Source organism: Physcomitrium patens, chromosome 1, assembly GCF_059467195.1.
Source record: "Physcomitrium patens ecotype Gransden chromosome 1, ASM5946719v1, whole genome shotgun sequence".
NCBI lineage: Eukaryota > Viridiplantae > Streptophyta > Bryopsida > Funariales > Funariaceae > Physcomitrium > Physcomitrium patens.
Window position 1 is genome coordinate 9,113,764 of NC_143410.1, and position 14,091 is coordinate 9,127,854.

At 34.5% G+C, this 14,091-nt stretch overlaps 1 protein-coding gene across 1 annotated transcript; it reads left to right on the forward strand.

Annotated features, from left to right (window-relative positions):
- The first annotated feature begins 9,427 nt into the window (after positions 1 to 9,427).
- On the forward strand, positions 9,428 to 12,680 carry LOC112287938 (DEAD-box ATP-dependent RNA helicase 20). The gene is made up of 2 exons (XM_024531596.2): positions 9,428 to 11,251; positions 12,046 to 12,680. Exons 1-2 carry the CDS (start codon positions 9,886 to 9,888, stop codon positions 12,426 to 12,428), a joined length of 1,749 nt encoding a protein of 582 aa, XP_024387364.1. The 5' UTR covers positions 9,428 to 9,885; the 3' UTR covers positions 12,429 to 12,680.
- Positions 12,681 to 14,091: the final 1,411 nt, after the last annotated feature.

Genomic DNA, 14,091 nt, shown 5'->3' on the forward strand with positions numbered 1-14,091 from the left:
GAGTCTTTTGTACACACCATGTGGCTATAGTAATTTCTATTTGGAGTTTCATTGTTTTATGTAATTAATCTAAAATTTATTTATTTTATTTTGATATATTAAGTGTAACATAAGGCTTAATTCAATACACTTGAAATATATTATGAATCTTTATTAAGTGTAGTTTTTTGTAATTGATATGCAAGTAGATAAATATTTTTTCTAGATATCAAATTAGCAAAGCCTTTGAATATCTAACTTATCACATAGTCTATTAGTCTTGATATTGTGTTGTATTTAATTTATGTTATTTCTAATTTTGAATGCAAATTATTTTTTTAAAGAATATTTTTATTAGTTTTGTGCTGTTTTTGGAGCCTTGTTAATTTTGTCTTTATTGTTGTGTGAATTATTTCTATTCTTCTTGCAGAATCTTGTGCCAAAAGAAATTTATCTTTTAAAAACTTATTAATTATAAATTATAGATGATAATCATGATTGACAAGTAATTTAGTTAATTTAGTAAAAGAATGTATTATATTATCATATAAAAGATTTTTTTAATAGCAAGGGAGTGAGCTATTGTTTTTAATATTAGTTAATAATATATTAGAATCATTACTTTGATACTTAATTCACATATTTTATTCTTTTTTATGAGTTTTATGATAAAAAATTGAAGGTAATTTAATATCAAAGTTTTATATATTGAATAATATCATCTAAAATCTTCATATAAACTAAAGTCCTTGATATCACTTAGAAGTCAATGTTATTAATTTATATTATCTAAAATAAAATTGTTATTTATTTATTTATTGATAATATTTTTTTCATAAAAAGATTGTACCATTATGATAAGACAATCCACTATTACAAAAATAAAGTCATAAAAAGTGTGATATTAGAAGAGATGTAATGAAGTCCAATAAAATAGATGACCAAGGTTATTTTTGAAGAGATAGAAGATGATTAAGTCTATTGTATTTGATGCAATATGTCATTTAAGACAACAATAAGTCTTGTGAGATGCCTTGTCTTGACATTATTATCTTTTAAAAAAAATATGGCAAATAAATAATAAAAATTATTATTATTATTATTATTATTATTATTATTTGAATTATAGTAATTATATCTTGAAGTGGTTAAGTCAAAAAATTTAATTAATCTCATTTTCTTTGATGATATTTATTGTAGTTCTTTTAATCTTTTTGTTTAAATTTTTTAATAATATTTTTATGAACATTCATTTAAATTTGATATCAAGAAAAACTTTTTTTTATTATAAAAGATATTTAAATATTTGCCCTACTGTCACAAATATGCATATTTATTCTAATAATTATTAGGATAAGAAGAGTTGAATAGAAATAAGTTTATGTAGTTAAATCTGATAATAATAACTTGTGGCAAAGGTTTTCAGATATTTTTAAATGTATATTTGACTTTATAAGTGTTTAAAGGTGTTTTGTAGGTTAAAAACTTGACCAATGAGGTGGTTTAATATTGCACATGGTGACTACTTATTTTTTAAGTTGACTATATGGGACACATTTATCAAGGATAAGAAATCAAAGTATATAAATAAATAATTAAAATATTTATCAATAAAAGGTAAAAAAATAAATAAAAATATTAATTAATTAATCAATTAATTAATTAATTAATTAAAACTAAAATATGTATATTTAAGAAGAAATTAGAATGATTATTGCCAAAGATTTAAAAACTAGAGACTCTTGAAACTAAATTAGAACTAAGCAAGGGATTGACAAGAGTGACAAAGGTATTACTCTTGCTTCTACATATATTATTTAATTAAGAGCTATGTGGCTAGGTTTTATAAGACCTACAATTCATGTCCAATTTGCATGGTAAATTTAATATATATATATACCATATTGTGAACTTCTATTGCATATAGCTAATATAGTTGGTACATAATCAATTTTCTTTTTTGTCTATTGCTAGACATGCTCCATAAAAGTTACTTCTTTTATTGTTGGCTGCTCTTAATACCTATCTATGGTTTGTATCTATTAGCCTTTTGTTTTTTTCTTATAAAAATTTGGATAAGATATTTATCTCAAAGACATGATGTACTAATGTGAAGATTGGCTCTTTAAGGCCTCCTATCTTTATTCATGTCTCTGGAATAGCTCTTGCTTAGAATAGATGAATATTATTTTTCAAAATTTTACCATTACTCTTTTACAACATATCAATTCTATATTGTAATATCTTGACTTCTATTATACTTCTTTCTTCTTAGTTCTTGTTAGTATTTGCTTCTACCTTAATGTTCACCTCTCCATGACATAAAAATATTTGCATCACTTCATCTTCAATTTCATTATAGAAAACTTCCTCCATAACTTTAACTTTTGTGTTTTGAGTCTTATAAAAAATTTGCCCTTCTTGACCTCTACTGATGCATCATAGGATTCCTTTTTACTACACTTACTTATCAAATAAACTTTGATGGTATTTGCATCAATTAGATAATTCCACCTAGTTAATCTTTTGATAACTTATGCTCCCTTCATTGTCACCTCTTTAAATACATGTATAGAGATTTCCACATTTTTGTACTCAACTTCAAAGATAAAAGTCTCTACCTCTTTATAACATGAAAAATTATTCTTTTGTAATCTATCATCTATTAATTTTATAAGTATCATTGATGTTGTTTCTATTCTTGTCCCTAATTTTTTAGCCTTCACATAATATTGTATAGCAATAAAATTCATCACTTCTTTTTATCTTCTCTAATTGTTGATAAAACCATCTTTTGCCATTCTATCTAAAAGTAAGAGAAGCAATCTATCTTTTAATATTTCATTTGCAACTTGTAAAAATAATTCTAATTTTTTCACCTTTAGAAGGTACTTTTTAGATAATAGAAGTTGTTCAAACTTCTTCTCAAACCTCCTTAGTAGTTCATTTGATTTCAAATGTTTACTAAGTTATTATTCCATCTAATCAAAAAAACTTCTTTTAAACATTCTTTTAGTATCATCATTAAAGTATTTATCTCTTAATCTTTTTTCAAATCTAACTTATGTATTCACATAGATGCTTCTATGTAGTTGTCTCACTCTTTCTCTAATTTTTGAAACAACTGCTAGATCTAAGGTCTCAATTATCTTATCTTTTGAAAATTGATCGATTTCCATTTTATAAGTATAGATCCCTAAAAACCTAGTAATTTGAGTATATAATAGCTATTTAGAGAATTATTCAATATTTAAATATATATATATATATATATATATATATGTTTGTTTAATATTTCAATATTTAAATATATATATATATATAAAGTTCAATATTATTCAATAATTATTCAATATTGTCATGGATTTCATAATTAATCTCGGCTATTGAAAATTTCCTAGAATAAAAAGCTATTAAGTAGAATTTGTCATTTGTTCCTATTTTTGACAACACAACATTTATAGTAAAGTCTGATGCATTTGTTTCTATAAAAAAATACCTTGGAGAAGTTGATACAATACAAGATTGGTGCAAAAGTAAACTTTTTTTTTAAAACATCAAATAATGCTTTTGCTTCTTTATTCTACTTAAGTTTTTTTTTTACAAGTCAAATGTGTAAGTGGAGCTGCAATTCAAGAAAATTTCTTGATGAAGATTTGGTAGTAATTAACAAAGCTCAAAAAATATTACACATCTTGTATTATTCTTAAAATCTTCCAATCTACGATAATTTGAACCTTCTTGGGATCCATCAGAAGGCCTTTGTTTAAAATGATGTATCCTAAAAAGTCAACTTGAATAGTCTAAAATATACATTTTTTCAACTTGGTATATAATCTTGCATCTCTAAGTTTTTGTAATATGTGAAGAACATAAATTTCATATTCTTTTGTGTTTTTAGAGTAGATTAGAATGTCATCTAAATAGCAAACAACAAAATCATCTAAAAACTCACAAAAACTCACAATATTAAGACTACTCATCCTTGTGATAAGTTAGACTATGGTAGGCTGGGATCTTTTCTTTTTTGTGAATAAATCAATCGTATTGCTTATTGATTACATCTACTAGAGTCTATGAAGATCTACCATATATTTCATGTATTACTTCATGAGTCTTATAAGATAGTAAATATCTTGAGCAGAAGACAAATGGCACTTCTTTCCATAGAGGTGCATAATAATCAAGACTTAGAGGAGGAAGAAGTCTTAAATTCAAAGAGACACCAAAATAGATTGAAATATCTTCTTCATTGGCATATATATGATATTAGTGAAAGCATATAAGAGCTAACAAAGAATCTTGCAAATGCAATAAAGAAGGTTGAGACCTTTCATCGACAACATCCATCAAAACCAAAGTAAATAATTATCAAGTTCCATCAAAGATAATGAATACTCCTCATAAAACTTGCCTCTAGAAGGAGAGGAGGTAATGTTACAAATATATATAATTATTCCAATAGTTACTTATATAATTATGTGGAAGTAGATAAATAAAGATTAATTTCACAAAGTCTTCATACTAAACTTTATACAAGCTAAATATATACGATTTTTAATTTAGATGTATTTGTAGGTTAGAAATAAACATATAAGGAGAATAATTATGATCTTTATTATAAAAATAAGAGCTTGGTCTTTACTACTCGTTCTCAATCATTTTCTTTGAATGTGGCCATAAAAACTTTTAAGAATGAATTTGAATTATAAAGAAGTCAAGAATTCTTTTCCATCAAAGGTGCAAATCAAAAAAGAGCACTTCTAGATAGAAGTGCGCCTATAAAGCTGACTTAACTAAATCCATCTGCGTATTATAAAAGATATGACCTTCAATAGAGCTTAATCATGTGTTAGTAGCTTTTAGAATAAGTTAACTCCATATAGTAGTTTGTAAAAAAATCTAATTATATTGCACATACATAGATAACTTGCATTGCAAGTTAAGATATGTGGCAAACAAATTCAACACATTTTGGAGGTCTTATAAGACATCGCCATGTAAGTCCTAGTTAAGAGTATATATGGAGGCAAGCATGAAGCCTTCTTTACTCTTGTCAATGCCTTTCTAATCCTTAGTCTTGTTTAAAGACTTTCTAGTCTTTTTGTTTTTGGTAATAGCCATTCTAGTTCAATATTATATCATCTTTGAGTGACTTTTTAATTCCTTTCAATGATACAAGAATGTAGTGAGACTTTTCTTTTTTCAAGAGTCATATCCTTGACATGTAGTTTTTTTAGATAAAAAAAAGTCAACGACTCTTCAGGGTTTTTGTTAAAGGTTTTATCATAATATGTTTAGAATTTGGTATTGACTTTTTAAAGAGATTTTACCTTATTTATAAGCTTTCTAGAAAGCTTTCATATATTTAGAAAAAAATTAGTATGAAATTTTTGTGCCCTTTTTATAAAAAAGATTCAATTATTTTGTATTAATATAATTTGTGGCTTTCTTTATTCATAAAGTATATTATAGAGAATTTTAAAAAGTAAAAATTTATATATATATATATATATATATATATTTAAATATTGAATAATTCTCTAAATAGCTATTATATACTCAAATTACTAGGTTTTTAGGGATCTATACTTATAAAATGGAAATCGATCAATTTTCAAAAGATAAGATAATTGAGACCTTAGATCTAGCAGTTGTTTCAAAAATTAGAGAAAGAGTGAGACAACTACATAGAAGCATCTATGTGAATACATAAGTTAGATTTGAAAAAAGATTAAGAGATAAATACTTTAATGATGATACTAAAAGAATGTTTAAAAGAAGTTTTTTTGATTAGATGGAATAATAACTTAGTAAACATTTGAAATCAAATGAACTACTAAGGAGGTTTGAGAAGAAGTTTGAACAACTTCTATTATCTAAAAAGTACCTTCTAAAGGTGAAAAAATTAGAATTATTTTTACAAGTTGCAAATGAAATATTAAAAGATAGATTGCTTCTCTTACTTTTAGATAGAATGGCAAAAGATGGTTTTATCAACAATTAGAGAAGATAAAAAGAAGTGATGAATTTTATTGCTATACAATATTATGTGAAGGCTAAAAAATTAGGGACAAGAATAGAAACAACATCAATGATACTTATAAAATTAATAGATGATAGATTACAAAAGAATAATTTTTCATGTTATAAAGAGGTAGAGACTTTTATCTTTGAAGTTGAGTACAAAAATGTGGAAATCTCTATACATGTATTTAAAGAGGTGACAATGAAGGGAGCATAAGTTATCAAAAGATTAACTAGGTGGAATTATCTAATTGATGCAAATACCATCAAAGTTTATTTGATAAGTAAGTGTAGTAAAAAGGAATCCTATGATGCATCAGTAGAGGTCAAGAAGGGCAAATTTTTTATAAGACTCAAAACACAAAAGTTAAAGTTATGGAGGAAGTTTTCTATAATGAAATTGAAGATGAAGTGATGCAAATATTTTTATGTCATGGAGAGGTGAACATTAAGGTAGAAGCAAATACTAACAAGAACTAAGAAGAAAGAAGTATAATAGAAGTCAAGATATTACAATATAGAATTGATATGTTGTAAAAGAGTAATGGTAAAATTTTGAAAAATAATATTCATCTATTCTAAGCAAGAGCTATTCCAGAGACATGAATAAAGATAGGAGGCCTTAAAGAGCCAATCTTCACATTAGTACATCATGTCTTTGAGATAAATATCTTATCCAAATTTTTATAAGAAAAAAACAAAAGGCTAATAGATACAAACCATAGATAGGTATTAAGAGCAGCCAACAATAAAAGAAGTAACTTTTATGGAGCATGTCTAGCAATAGACAAAAAAGAAAATTGATTATGTACCAACTATATTAGCTATATGCAATAGAAGTTCACAATATGGTATATATATATATTAAATTTACCATGCAAATTGGACATGAATTGTAGGTCTTATAAAACCTAGCCACATAGCTCTTAATTAAATAATATATGTAGAAGCAAGAGTAATACCTTTGTCACTCTTGTCAATCCCTTGCTTAGTTCTAATTTAGTTTCAAGAGTCTCTAGTTTTTAAATCTTTGGCAATAATCATTCTAATTTCTTCTTAAATATACATATTTTAGTTTTAATTAATTAATTAATTAATTGATTAATTAATTAATATTTTTATTTATTTTTTTACCTTTTATTGATAAATATTTTAATTATTTATTTATATACTTTGATTTCTTATCCTTGATAAATGTGTCCCATATAGTCAACTTAAAAAATAAGTAGTCACCATGTGCAATATTAAACCACCTCATTGGTCAAGTTTTTAACCTACAAAACACCTTTAAACACTTATAAAGTCAAATATACATTTAAAAATATCTGAAAACCTTTGCCACAAGTTATTATTATCAGATTTAACTACATAAACTTATTTCTATTCAACTCTTCTTATCCTAATAATTATTAGAATAAATATGCATATTTGTGACAGTAGGGCAAATATTTAAATATCTTTTATAATAAAAAAAAGTTTTTCTTGATATCAAATTTAAATGAATGTTCATAAAAATATTATTAAAAAATTTAAACAAAAAGATTAAAAGAACTACAATAAATATCATCAAAGAAAATGAGATTAATTAAATTTTTTGACTTAACCACTTCAAGATATAATTACTATAATTCAAATAATAATAATAATAATAATAATAATAATAATTTTTATTATTTATTTGCCATATTTTTTTTAAAAGATAATAATGTCAAGACAAGGCATCTCACAAGACTTATTGTTGTCTTAAATGACATATTGCATCAAATACAATAGACTTAATCATCTTCTATCTCTTCAAAAATAACCTTGGTCATCTATTTTATTGGACTTCATTACATCTCTTCTAATATCACACTTTTTATGACTTTATTTTTGTAATAGTGGATTGTCTTATCATAATGGTACAATCTTTTTATGAAAAAAATATTATCAATAAATAAATAAATAACAATTTTATTTTAGATAATATAAATTAATAACATTGACTTCTAAGTGATATCAAGGACTTTAGTTTATATGAAGATTTTAGATGATATTATTCAATATATAAAACTTTGATATTAAATTACCTTCAATTTTTTATCATAAAACTCATAAAAAAGAATAAAATATGTGAATTAAGTATCAAAGTAATGATTCTAATATATTATTAACTAATATTAAAAACAATAGCTCACTCCCTTGCTATTAAAAAAATCTTTTATATGATAATATAATACATTCTTTTACTAAATTAACTAAATTACTTGTCAATCATGATTATCATCTATAATTTATAATTAATAAGTTTTTAAAAGATAAATTTCTTTTGGCACAAGATTCTGCAAGAAGAATAGAAATAATTCACACAACAATAAAGACAAAATTAACAAGGCTCCAAAAACAGCACAAAACTAATAAAAATATTCTTTAAAAAAATAATTTGCATTCAAAATTAGAAATAACATAAATTAAATACAACACAATATCAAGACTAATAGACTATGTGATAAGTTAGATATTCAAAGGCTTTGCTAATTTGATATCTAGAAAAAATATTTATCTACTTGCATATCAATTACAAAAAACTACACTTAATAAAGATTCATAATATATTTCAAGTGTATTGAATTAAGCCTTATGTTACACTTAATATATCAAAATAAAATAAATAAATTTTAGATTAATTACATAAAACAATGAAACTCCAAATAGAAATTACTATAGCCACATGGTGTGTACAAAAGACTCATGTAGATCTAAGGTACATGTTAGAAACCTCATCAATGTTTATTGATAATAACATCATCTATCTAACTTAGTTCTATTTACATTTATTTACTAATAATTACTTAAAAACACACGTATTTATAAAAACAAACATACTTGAAAATTACAAAAATCTTATATAAACTAATATATTGATTCAATTGTGATAGAACAAAGATTTATTACAACTTATTTTTAGTTAGAACAAAAATGATGTTAGTAGCCAAAACTTGAAACCAAGATGTATTTTTTTTACCTCATATAAAATACATATTAAATGTATGCTATTAATAGGTCTAAATTATGTAATTTGAGTTATTACAACTTCACTTTTATTCTTTTCATTTGTTATATGCAAAACAATGGTCATATATATATATATATATATATATACATGCATTTTTCCAAAATGAACCATGGTTCTTGATTAGAATGAACCTAACATCTTCTCCAAACGCACCTGGGAACAATCCTTGAGTTTGAAATTTACTCAACACCTGCTTGCTTTGAAGTGAGTCAAAGAAACGAAGCCCTTGAGTCCTTACAAAACTCGCAGCAGTGACGAAGGATGTCTGTCATCCACTCTCTGATCCAAACCCTGCCTTCACGCATTTCATCCACTTCGCATGGAGAACTGAAGACGACGAGCTGGGAACATCCCCGAGCTAACGGCCGGCTTAATTCCAACCAAAAGCACGACAATCTCCGCATCTTTCATTGCAGCTTACGTAGAATGAACGTCGATGCATTGATCTCACCACCTTAGAATTACGTAGCGTGTCTCGGCAGAACGATTTTGAATTACGTAGCGTATCTCGGCAGAACGATTTTGAGACAAATTTTGCCGCTTTCGGAGTGGTATTGCAAGAGCACGGGCCAACCCTAACCTATCGCGGCATCGTCGTGGTCCGCGTAGGGTTGCGAGAGACCTAGGTCGCGCGCGGTCGCGGAGATTGGGAGGAGGAAGGGAGATCGGCATTGTAGATGAGTGAGGAGGAAGGCGCGGGTGGAGGCGTTCGGGGTGGGGAGCAATCCGGAGTGGTCTTGGTTTAGGTTTGCGGGGGATTTTTTTGACTTTTGCGTGTTGTGGCGAGAGGGGGAGCGAGAGAGGGGAATTGGAAGTAGGCAGCCATGCCCTATGTCCCTCCACATCTGAGGGCGGGAGCCGCCCCAGCAGCAGCAGCACCGGCTTCTAGCGGTGGCGCAGCAGCACGCAGAGACGGAGGTCGAGACTCGTATGGCGGTAGCTTTGGAGCGAGCGCGGGTGCCAGGAGATCAGCGTCGGAGGGGTTTTCTGGGAACGGGAGCAGCGGCTATGGCAACGGATATGGATCATATGGTCGGGAGAGCACGGGGGGGAGCAGAGAGGGGAGCGCAGCGCGCGGGGTAGGGCACCCCGAGGTGGTGTGGCCGGACTGGAAGCCGTCGGAGCGCGTGCGGAAGCTGTTGCCCGAGCAGATTGCAGAGGTGAGGGCCAGGCTCAATGTGGACGTGGAGATTACGCCCGACACAGAGCCGGCGCCGGCTCCCATCGAGTCGTTTGAGGACATGTGCCTGCATTTGAGCATCATGAAGGACGTGACGTTCCACAATTACACAACGCCGACGCCCATCCAGGCGCAGGCTTTGCCGGTGGCATTGTCTGGGAGGGACCTGCTGGGATGCGCAGAGACGGGGTCGGGGAAGACCGCCGCGTTCTCGCTGCCTATGATCCAGCATTGTCTGGCGCAGCCGCCGATTCGCAGAGGGGATGGCCCGTTGGCACTGGTGTTAGCGCCCACGAGGGAGCTGGCGCAGCAGATTGAGAAGGAGGTGAAGGCGTTCAGCCGGTCGGCGGAGGGGTTCAAGACGTCGATCGTGGTGGGAGGGACGAACATTTACGAGCAGAGGTCGGAGCTGCGGGCCGGCGTGGAGATAGTGGTGGCCACTCCTGGTAGGTTCATCGATCACTTGCAGCAGGGGAACAGTTCTCTGTCGAGGGTGTCGTACGTGGTGTTGGACGAGGCGGACAGGATGCTGGACATGGGTTTCGAGCCTCAGATCAGGGAGGTGATGAGAAGCCTTCCGAAGAAGCACCAAACCCTACTTTTCAGCGCGACAATGCCGGAGGAGATCGAGGCTCTGGCGCAGGAGTACCTGAACAAACCGGTGCGGGTGAAGGTGGGAAGAGTGAGCAGCCCGACGGCGAACGTGACGCAGAACCTGGAGAAGATCACGGAGAAGGAGAAGATAGACAGCTTGCTGGCTCTGCTGGTGGACGAGCATTCGCAGTCGTTGGATTCCAATCAACCACCGCCACTGACGATCGTGTTCGTGGAGCGGAAGGCACGCTGCGACGAGGTGACGGATGCGTTGGTGGAGCAAGGGCTGAAGGCGACGGCGCTGCACGGAGGGAGGAGCCAGAGCGAGAGAGAGGCGGCACTGAGGGACTTCCGGAAAGGCACCACGAACATCCTGGTGGCGACGGATGTGGCTTCGCGAGGGTTGGACGTGACAGGTGAATGCGCTGACGTTCATTGCATCTGGAGTCAGTGGGCAACGTAGGTCGGTCTCGTGGTTAGAGAATGGGTCCCTCGGCATGGGGCACATGTCAAGGTTTGAGGCTGGGCATGAGAATGGTGGATGGTCAATTTTGCATTGGGCAAGAGAAGCGGAATAGATACAATGGCAGGGTCTGTTGTTGGAGTGCCGCAGTCTTGTCAAGTTAAGAATTTGGCGAGCCCAGGGCATGTCGGGTTGGTGGAGTAGAGAGTGGTTTGATTGTGCCGTAGACTGTCCTAGTTTTGTCTTTTTGCGGTTGGGAGTATGGTTTGTCTTGTGGCTAGCCTGAGCTGCTGATGCGAAGAGGTTTGTTTTCGAGGGATGACGAGTGGGGCGGTTGCTCCTCACGTCGGGGGAATCGTGGTTCAATCGGTTTTCTGTGCTGTATTATTTGGTGGATTGATTTCAGACAAGTTTGTGCAAGATGTTTGGTGGTCACGAAAGTTTAAGCGAGGGAGGGGGTATGGACGCCTGAATTTGCGGCGGGGATGGGCGAGGGGTTGGAGGGTTAGGATTTTCCAGACGTTCGGGTCTGGTTTTGGAGTGGTGCCATCACCAATGTTGTGAATGGATGTGTTCGTTGGTTTGGGACTCGTGACACCGGACTCTGTTGTACCGCATGTTCACTGTGGGAGATTTAACTTTTCTCGCCGGTGCTCTACTTGGAGCTAAGCGCACTCGGCTGAGTGATTTGTGATTACCGGGAATGTATGAGTGTATCCTGACGGATTTGGAGAAGCTGGGTGACAGGTGTGGCACACGTGATCAACTTGGACCTGCCGAAGACCATGGAGGATTACGTTCATCGGATCGGGCGAACGGGTCGTGCAGGGGCCTCGGGACGAGCGACGTCCTTTTACACGGAGCGAGACGTGTTCCTTGTTGCTCAAATCCGAAGGGCAATCACGGAAGCGGAATCCGGGAATACCATGGCGTTCGCTACAGGCAAAGCTGCGAGGCGGAAGGAGAGAGAGCAAGCGGCGGCGTTCAGAGAAGGGAGGATGACTCCTCTGGGAGTGGCTCAAGTTGGTGCGACGACAGTTCGCGTGGACGATAAGTACAAGCACATGCTTTCTGCTACGGCAGATCCGAAGAAGGGCGAAGGGGCAGCGGACGACGCATGGGAAGACTAGCGATGAGAGATGGCGGGCAGGTTTTGCTCTCGTCACAGCCATTGCCGGTGATTAGCAAGGACGTTGAAATATTTTTTGCTGGCACGTTGAGATCCGAAAGCAGGTGGGCGTCATTCCCACCGTTGTTTCAACAGCTCGAGTCCCAGGGGACTCGAGCGGAATGTCCTTAAGCTGCCATGGGACTGATAGTAAGCAAGACTACAGCCCTGAGCAAGTGAGAAATGAATGAAAAGCATCGTCGCGTGCGTTCAATGCGGTGTCTCCCCTTGCCACCGAAGGTTTATGAGGAGCATGAATGTGTGTTTCAGCGTGTGTGGTTTGTAGGAATGCGTCGTGAGGAGATGGGTCCAAAGTAGCGCTTGCTGCAACAGGAAGTCGGCTACTTGAGGGTCACGTGGGAATTACTATGCCGGTGAATTGTGACGGGGACTTGGCTTGTGAACGGAGTGATGTATGTTGGTCGTGATGGGACGTGAATGAGAGTTGCGTCTTTGGCTGTGTTAGTGTTCAACTCGTGCGAGGAGCTGCATATGGAGCTTTGGCAAAGTGTGTGCATTGTCCGGCGATACTGTCTGGATGCCGGCGGAGCCCGGTCGTGTTCGTCACTGGTTGATCCATGTCCAGATTAGGCAAGGGATGGATGGTGCCGTTGTTAGATCACGTTGAAGTTTTCTAGGGACGAAGGGACGGCTAGTCGTTCTTACAGCGAGTTGCTTGGAGCGTCGTTCGTTGGATCTCATCGTTTTGTGGATCGATTTCGCAGTGTTAGTCGATTGCAACGTTGAGCATGACAGTGAAACAGTTTAGAATGAATTCCCAGATTGTAGTAGCGGAACAGGAAATGAAGCCGAGAAAGGCTGGTTATTACGTGTTCGCTGTGATCGGGTTTCTGCTGGACGAGGGTTGGCGATGTGAAGCGGGAGTTGTCCAGGAGGAGCCTATTTTGCTTGCACCGATTCCCGTTTTCAGGAGTGTGTCCTGTGTCTGGAGTTTGGGTGGTTTTTGTTCCCGCCTTGTTTGTTGCAGCAAATTCGGACGTGGTGGACGCTGTTGGTCGTTGCGCAGGTTCTTGTGCTCTTATATCCTGGGTTTCGTTGGCCTAAACGGCCATGTTGTGTGAGGAGTTTGCAGCTCGTGACATGCAACAGCATGTGTGTGTGTGTGGGGTACGTGGCAGCATCTGGACCTTGCCGTCGCTCTTCATACAAGTGGAGGTGACACTGGTGGGGGGGGGGGGGGGGAACCGGAATGCAGCGCCAGGAACGCCCATTGTGTATGTGTTGTGCGCAGAATAGTTGCATGAATAGTGGGCATTTGGACAAGATGTTGTATTCATGGATTTTGGAATCAGGGGTACTGTTTTGGGAAGTCACGTTATTCATGTGGGAATGATTGATGCATTTTTGTCTTGAAAGTACATTAACGTCATGTAGAATGGTCATGGTTCTTCATTTGATTTGTATGTGCTGTAAAGACATGAAAATGGAGATGAATTCAGATGGTTTTGGATCTGCATCTTGCAAGAGACTAGTGATGTGAGAAGTTTTAGTTCACATGTATGAACTGATTATTATGTGGTAGCATGGTCATGGTGCCATTCATTCTTGAAACTGTACAGATGTAAATATGCATCACTGAATGCTCATCTTGTTTGTTGCATTGA

Bases quoted from the DNA above. Each gene is read 5' to 3' on its own strand.
- LOC112287938 (XM_024531596.2), top strand. From the start codon at position 9,886: ATGCCCTATGTCCCTCCACATCTGAGGGCGGGAGCCGCCCCAGCAGCA. The intron at 11,252-12,045 runs GTGAATGCGCTG...GCTGGGTGACAG, and splicing joins GCGAGGGTTGGACGTGACAG to GTGTGGCACACGTGATCAAC.